Genomic DNA, 8,092 nt, shown 5'->3' on the forward strand with positions numbered 1-8,092 from the left:
CTCATGCCAGTTGTGATTTCTGACAGCCTAAAACCTACTTGGCAATTCGGATGCAGCCTAAGTAAATAGCTTGGTCATCTTATTTCAGGTTGTTCAGTCCAAGGATCATCAGGAGGTGAGGTTTAGGAGAGGCAGGGCTGCCCCTGCTGACAGATGCACAGCTGTCATCTGGACGTGATGGAGGAAGAGAAGGAGGACTGACTTGTACCAGCTCAGGAGCAGAGCCAGTTCTTTGACCTTCATGCTACCATGAACACCCCATATTCCAGACTCGAACGTTGCTGAACACAAAGCAAACATTTGTGGAAAGCACAAATGATCCATCTCTCAAACAAACAATGTTGATATTCCTGTGAGGGCTGACCACCATGTCAACCTCCCTTCTTACCCCCCAATCTGACCTCTCATGTAAAAGTCAATCAGCACGACACTGCAGGGAATCGAACCCCGTCCCAGTAAACCAGGAGTACCGTTACCAGCGTCTTTTACTTTTTGATGCTACATGAAAGGAAGCAAAACCTGCATTCCACCAGCATGAGAGAGAGATTTATCCAAATGTTTCAGATCATAAATGAACTCAGCAACGCTTCAAGTGACCAGAGTTCAGGTAAGACCACTCTTACTGGAACCACCAGCAGTACTACTGGTCATACTGGTCCTGTGGTATACAGCTCAAGACTGCAGGTCTGATTATTGGAGCCAATTTAGCTTCTGCTTCTAAATGCTGTTGGAATGCAGGAAAAAGAAACCTTGCACCCCCCCCCCCCCACCCTTCCAACCTCACCTGATACTGCCTAGTCTAACACCCGCCCCCCCCCCCAAACCCTCACTAAGATTCTGACTGTCTAACAACATTTATAAATTAACCCAGCAGCCCTGAACCACCACCTCACTGTCAGAGGCTCCAGGTTGTGAGAGTCTCCTTCCCCTTGGCGTTCACACACCTGGAGGAGGGACAAAGAAAGAGGACAAAGTCAAATAGATCATTCTGAGACAGAAGAGACATGGCCAGGGTTCCAGTCCTGCCCTACCTGTCCTGTAGAAGATCAGCACAGTGGCCACACAGCACCTTTTCAAGTCGTCATGGAAACGTCAGTGCCCAAAAGGTGACACCACCACTGCTGCAGCCCCATCAATGTCTTCCTGTTGAAGACAGCCAAGAATGAGACCCCCCCCCCCGCCCAAACACTACCATCAGTTCCAGTCCTGGGAGCAGCTTAGCGGAGCCACTTCCTTCCTTGAGGGCACTTGTTAGCATAGTGGCCCTTTTCCTGACACTGGAGACGAGACAGAACACAACATGAATGCCTCAATAGTCAAAGTTCAACATCACTCAGCTGTCATTGGAATATTCTAGGTTCACCTGGAGAACCAGGAGCACAAGCCAGTTTGGTTCCATTCAAAATTACAACAGTTGAGTGAGAGATAACTGTCCAATATTCACATTTATGAGAGAACACCAGCGGCAAATCAACCTGATATTCACATAACAGCAGTGATGGCAACTTGAGTTGTGACAAACTGACTCAGTGATTATCAGACAAACATGCAGCCGAATCACCTTGAAGCAGGTGACCTGGTCCAGAGGCCGAACCCTTCGGCTGGAAGCCATGTTGTTTTGCTGAGGACCAGAATTTGCTCTTTTGTCCTGTGGCTGCTGGTCAGGACCTGAGATGCAGGAAACAAAAACAAAAGGGAGAAAAAAACACACCTCAAGTTTAAACCAGCAGACTTTTGGTGTAAAGCACATTTAGCAGGTGCTTGCGTCACCATGGAGACGTGTGTCCCACAGTGAGCGGTACGTACTGTGTGTGCCCAAGCTTTGGTCATTCCAGGGATGCTGCTCCATCTTTGACTTGGGGTCAATGTGAAGAAACGGACACCGTTTGTTGTTGCATTCACCTGAGAAAGAACACATGAAAATGAATATTGTTGTTTACACGCAAAGTCCCTGAGCTCCACAATGGGATTTGGTCAAGTCAACTCACCGAACTTGGAGTAGAAGGAGCATTCAGGCATCTTGGTGGCGTCGTACTCATGGAGGAACTCACACTGGTCTGCGTTCCTGCAAAGCCCCCTCAGCCAGTGCTTACACACCACCTTCTTCTCTCCCATGATGTGACGGAACGGACACATCTCACCTGCCACAACAAGGCAACACATTCATCCATGAGTCTGGAATATCAGAACTTCCTAACAGCAGTCACGTCTGACTTTCATGACTGTGCATTCAGTGAGTTTGAGGATGAACAATTAGTTGTGTTTGTATACAGAGATCCAACTCACCACCATCTATCAACTTATTTACAAAAAAAAAAAAAAACTGGCTACATTGGAATGTCCTTCAAAAACTGAAGGAGTGAGGGGACATGGCGGCTGACATATTGACATGTTGTGTTTTTACCTCTCTGACAGGCGGATCTCAGGAAGAGGTCACACACAGCAGCAGCAGATTCTGTGAGGGAACACTCAGCATTAACCAGAGTCTCATTAAGGGGCTTTTACCTGCAGCGGCTAAGCAGCAGCTAGCAACTGAGCATTACTTACTGTCCATGCCGGGGAAGAGCAGAGGCCGGATCCCCAGCTGCTGCTCCACAGCCACCTCCAGGTAGAACTTGATGTGGTCCACTGGAGCGACAATATCCTGAATGACTGGTCAAGATGGAGACTTTAATACAGCATTAAAGCAGCAACAGATCCATCTAACAGAAAATAAACATCCTGGAGCTTCACTAACAACAACACATGGACGACCTTGAAGACACCTGACCTCCACAAACACATTAGCAACAGTATAAACTTCCTCCTCAACCTTCCAGGAATCTTTAACAAGGACTGATTCCTTCACAACTCCATCACACCAAGTAGCCACCCTCCTAAGACAGGAGGTTGGCTGAGCTTTAGGAGACTTGCACCAGTAATTCCGCCCTGTGAGTTAAAAGCAGCTCGCATCAGCAGTGAGTGGAGGAGCGGCAGGAGCTTACAGTCTGAGCCGTGGGCAGCCTCCTCCACTCCTCAGGTGTGAAGAGAGCATCACCACAGGAGTCTCAATTAAGAACCAAGATAAATACCCAATGGATTTATATCACTCAGCTTAACCAGTAAATCTCCTTAATGTTGGTAAGTACATTTGACGAATGAATAGAGTAACCAAGTGGGTCTTTATTATCAAGAAAAAAACAGCCTGTCAAACTTTAGAAAGCAATTCAAAATGCTAATGCTTGACTAACGAGTTGAGCGCATTCATTTATTTATATGATATAAAGTTACGGAGACAGCGTAAACTAAGAGACATTTCTGTAAATTAGAAATCTGGGCGAATTCTCAACATCCGTCGCCGGGCAGGAAGGCTAGTTTAGCCTAGCCTAGCGATGCTAGCCTAGCACAGTGTTAACCAGTCTGATAAGAAGCCCGTGGATGTGGTCTTACCGCTCATAGGAAGATGAAAATCGGACCAAACTCAGTGGAAAACCTTCAAATTTGCTCTCTGGAAGTTTGTAGGACTCCTTCAAAAGTCTGTGCTTCTCTGAGCAGCTCGAGGTGAAGTAACCGTTGATGACGCGCTGCTTCGTCTTATATACGTCGGCTCATTTCGGGATGGGCGGGGCTGTGACGGAGCACCTGGTTGCTAGGTGCGTCATTGTTGTTGTTTATTTTTAATCCTCCATTTCCTCTCTGTACTCCTTTATATTTCAGTGTCAATAAATAATATAAATATGTCAAAATAAATGTTGTCATATGGCTATAATCATGAAATAAATAATGATAAATAAATAATGTGTCAATTAAAGCAATAATCTATGAATATGTAAAGTGTGTGAGAGTAAATTAATAATTCAGTGCATTTCAAGAAATCAATAAATGGTTTCTGATTAATATTTCTTGCCAGGTGGATTTTTACCATGGAGAGCTGATTCATGGCTGCCTGTACAACACATGAGGGGCAGAGTTTTACTGTGTGTGTGTGTGTGTGTGTGTGTGTGTGTGTGTGTGTGTGTGTGTGTGTGTGTGTGTGTTACATCTTGCACCTGATGTGTGTATCCTGTGTCTTCCTGTCCATCTTGGGTTCACACACGTTCCACCAGTTTCTGCATCCCACAGAGATTCTCGGATTCACAGAGCCAAAGGAGAATCCCGAGAATCTCTGTGGGATGCAGAAACTGGTGGAACGTGTGTGAACCCAAGATGGACAGGAAGATTCTCCTTTGGCTCTGAACTCTCCAGCAAGGAGAAGAACCTCCAAGTTTGTGATGGGTTTGGTTCTCCTCCTCCTGCCTCGCTCCAAAAACACACCTTCCCTCCAAATTACACACACACACACCAACAACAGGCCCAGGCAGGAGAGCAGAGTGAGGGTACACAGCACAGAGGCTGATGAGTCTGAGGTCAAGAGATAATGAATCACATCATTGCCCTCCAGTAAACATTGAGAACTGGTCCCAGAGCAACGTCCTCGTCCTCTGACGGATTCACCTGGTGCTTCAGATGAGCTGAGAGCGGAGGATGAGGCTGCAGAGATTCATCAGCTGAGCAGGAGAGAAGAGCAAAAGAGGGAGGGATCATTGTTGGCTCCAGTACCAGGAGCCACCCTGACATTGAACCATGTACTTCATTGTGGTGTATTTTTGTTGCTGATTTGAAGAGAAACTTCAGCTGAAAACCACTGGCTGATGGATTCAGGTCCCAGTCTTGATTGTTTTTTGAATGAAATACATTTGAACTCCACATTTGTGTAATAAATAAGTGTAGTTACTGCTCTACTGGCTGAAATTCCACCACAAAATTCACAGATTAAGTTGATCTCAGACTGGGTTTAATTCAACCCCCAGGGCCTCTATAGACAGAAGAATCTTTTCTTTGTTTTTATTGATATTAACAATTCTTTACCAAGAGGTCTTTTCTGAAAAATTAAATAAATGAATAAAATAAAATTGAATTTCAGCTTCAGCCTTTTTAAGTGTATTATGATCTGTATGAAAAAATGACTTCCATCAAACCCACACCGTTTAACCTCCTTGACGAGTGTGACGGCCTCCTGCCTTACTGGGTCTGCTTATGCTGTTTTTCCCCATGTCTGATGTTCTGTTTGTTTCCCTGCAGGCCTCAGGAGGAGGGGCCAATTAGTCCAACTGGGAGCACCTGGCCAGTGCTCCCAGGGGTATAAAAGGCTGACTGATCAGGCCGTTCCTCTTCCTCCACATGCCTGGCACCTTTTGGTTTGGTTGGCTTTGGCCATCTTAGCATTTTATGTTCACACCATGCAACACTCTCCACACCATGTCCCATACATACACCACTGACGACACACCTCATACCTGTATTGAGTGTTTTTAGTTATTCTTGCTTTTGTTAAGTAAACTTATCCATTTCTTTATAAACTAGTGTGTCTCTCCCCTTTTTTTTTGTCATGGCTCCTGAGCCGAGTCATGACAAAGCAGGGGCTCGTCCAATTATAGTGTAATTGTGTAGATTGTAAGCCTTGATTGGTTTTGTGATGGTAGTTAATCTACTAGGGTGAAGCACAGTTTCTTGATTTGAGAATATGATTGGTTTTTGTTTCAGTGTTGTGGCCAGGGGGTTTAGGTAGGTGTCAGCTGGTGCAGATTTGTTTGTGAGTGCATTATTCCCTGTTAGGCATAGCGGCGGTACCCCTTTGGGTTCGTCGGTTTGTTTGTTTTTCTTGTAGTGTTGCAGTAAACGTGGTTGGAGCAACTGCTCAGGAGCACTTTCCGTAGTTGCAGGGAAGTGGCCATTTTTTGGTTGTTTTTCTGCGCTAGCTGAAGCCAGTGCATAAGTACCCGCCATTGGCACTGCATGAAGACTAGGGTTGAGTCTAGTTAGATTTGGGTAGGTAGAGGGGATAAGCACTCTTGGTGGGTTAATTTGGACCCTGTACCCACCGTGTTGGCACTTGCTTGGCCCTCTGTAGCTGTGGGGTTTAGACATTTGTTTTTGTTGAACGATGGCTGATATTACTGACTTTGTTAGTGCTCCATCAGAGGAGTTTTTGGACAGGTGTACAAAGGAGCAGCTGCTAAGAATAGCAGAGCATTATGACATTGGCATTCTTGATAAGCGGTTGAAAGATAATGTTAAAGTGATATTGAAAGCAAACCTAAGGGAAAGTGGGGTTTTGGCTCTTCAGGAACAAGTATCCGCCCCTCTGGTGTCTAATCTAACTTCTGCTGCTGGGTTGATACCATCAGTTATGGCGACTGGTAGTTTGACATTTGACCAGCAGAAGGAGTTGTTGTTGTTGCAGTTGGAGCATGATGGCATAAGACACAAGGCTGATATTGAAAGGGACAGACTAAAGCTTGAGCAGGCAAAGTTGGTTTTAGAGCAGAGGAAGCTTGACTTAATTGAGAATGGGAGGTTGGCTGCTGATGGTTCTAGGGAGGTAGAGAGGTCCTCCTTTAGTCTTGGGTCTACAGAGGAGTCTTTTGATATTTTGGGCAACCTGAAACTGTTGCCAAAGTTTAATGAAAAAGACCCAGAGACATTTTTCTCTTTGTTTGAGCGTGTGGCCGACACAAGGAGGTGGCCAGAACCTGCTCGTGCTGTAATGTTGCAATGTGTGTTGACTGGGAGAGCCCAAGAGGCTTACTCATCTTTGTCTTTGGCAGATAGTCAAAAGTATTCAATTGTTAAATCAGCTGTATTGAAGGCGTATGAGTTGGTCCCTGAAGTGTACCGTCAGTGTTTCCATACATGGAGGTAAGGGGATAAACAGACACATCTGGAGTTTGCTCGTGATCTAACTGCTCACTTTAGTCGCTGCTGTTTGGCCTTGAAGGTTGAAAATTTCAAAGCGCTGTGCGATTTGATAGTCTTGGAGCAGTTTAAGAATTCCATCCCTGAAAGTATTTCTACATATGTAAGTGATCAAAAGGTAAAAACTGCTGCTGAAGCGGCTGCTTTAGCGGATGACTATGTGCTGACGCATAGGCGTAATTTTGGTGGTTTGCGTGCTCGCAGTACTGAATTTGGGGAAGTTTCAGGTGGTGTGTATTTTCCTACCCAGTCATTTAAACCTGACGTGAGGGAGCGTAGCACGCACAGTTCTGATAAGGTCTGTAACTTTTGCCATAAAAAGGGGCATTGGAAGGCAGATTGTTATGCTTTTAAGTCTAAGGCTGGACCAACTGGTATGGTGGGGCAAGCAAAGGGTGCATATCTAGCGGTGCCTATGTCAAACAGGTCACCTGTGGGGGTAGTAGGTGATGGGATGCAGGAAGAAGTGTCGTCTGGTGAACTGGATTCATTTTTGCCTTTTGTGTCGGAGGGTTTTCTCTCTTGTGGGAAGTGAGGTGAAGGTGCCTGATACCGCTGCTTTCGACTCTTTCATCCAAGCTTCAGCATTGCCTTTTTCAGAGGAAAGTGATACTGGGTGCTCTATTCCTGTGCTAGGAATGGGGATGAAATCTTTGCTGGTCCCTTTGCACAACGTAATGCTGTACTCCAACTTGTTCCAGGGCCAAGTTGTTGTTGGTGTGCGTCCGGCACTGCCTATCAGGGGCATCACATTGATTCTGGGTAATGGTGTGGCAGGAGGGCGTGGCAGATGTTCCACCGCCGCCCCCTCCTGTGGTTTCTTCAGTTCCATTGGTGAGACAACAGCCTGATGAAAATGAGGTCCACTTCCCTGAGGTTTTTACTGCATGTGCAGTGACACGCTCCATGATGCGTGACAGCCTTAATTCTGTGTCTGGTTCTGAAAATTTGAAAGGGGATTTATCAGAAGTGTGAATTTTCTCTGTCTGACCTACCTCTCTCCATCTCGCAGGAAGACCTGAAAGCGGAACAGCGAGCTGATCCGTCTTTGAAGGGTTTGTTTGAGCAGGTGCTTCCCGGTGAGGAGGTAAAAAGTAGCTCTCGGGGCTACTTCAAGCATAGTGATGTGTTGGTACGAAAGTGGGTGCCTCATGGTGACAGTTTTGTTGGGGACCCCATTATTCAGATTGTGTTGCCAGTTAAGTTTCGGGAATCAGTGTTGAAACTAGTTCATGAGGAATCTGGACTTTTGGGGGTCAGGAAAACCTATGATAGGGTTTTGCGAAATTTCTTTTGGCCCCATTTGAAAAAGGATGTT

The 8,092-nt window shown here is 45.8% G+C and overlaps 1 protein-coding gene across 1 annotated transcript; it reads right to left on the bottom strand.

The window, feature by feature from the left end:
* Nucleotides 1–1,192: 1,192 nt before the first annotated feature.
* LOC147245450 (cleavage and polyadenylation specificity factor subunit 4-like) lies at nt 1,193–3,788 on the bottom strand. Its single transcript, XM_086184887.1, has 7 exons — nt 3,430–3,788; nt 2,548–2,652; nt 2,405–2,455; nt 1,989–2,141; nt 1,807–1,902; nt 1,562–1,668; nt 1,193–1,277 (listed from the first exon to the last, which is right to left on the bottom strand). The coding sequence occupies exons 1-7, from the start codon at nt 3,434–3,436 to the stop codon at nt 1,218–1,220; spliced, it is 579 nt and encodes a 192-aa protein (XP_086041013.1). The 5' UTR covers nt 3,437–3,788; the 3' UTR covers nt 1,193–1,217.
* Nucleotides 3,789–8,092: the final 4,304 nt, after the last annotated feature.

Source organism: Aulostomus chinensis, chromosome 18 (genome assembly GCF_037954235.1).
Source record: "Aulostomus chinensis isolate RoL2024-O1b breed Wild chromosome 18, RoL_Achi_v1.0, whole genome shotgun sequence".
NCBI lineage: Eukaryota > Metazoa > Chordata > Actinopteri > Syngnathiformes > Aulostomidae > Aulostomus > Aulostomus chinensis.

What these genes read in the sequence shown, in the direction of transcription:
- LOC147245450 (XM_086184887.1), bottom strand. An exon ending in GCTCTTCCCCGGCATGGACA is followed by an intron (nt 2,456 to 2,547) that starts GTAAGTAATGCT and finishes GTTCCCTCACAG; the next exon opens with AATCTGCTGCTGCTGTGTGT. An exon ending in ACCAGGTCACCTGCTTCAAG is followed by an intron (nt 1,278 to 1,561) that starts GTGATTCGGCTG and finishes TCTCGTCTCCAG; the next exon opens with TGTCAGGAAAAGGGCCACTA.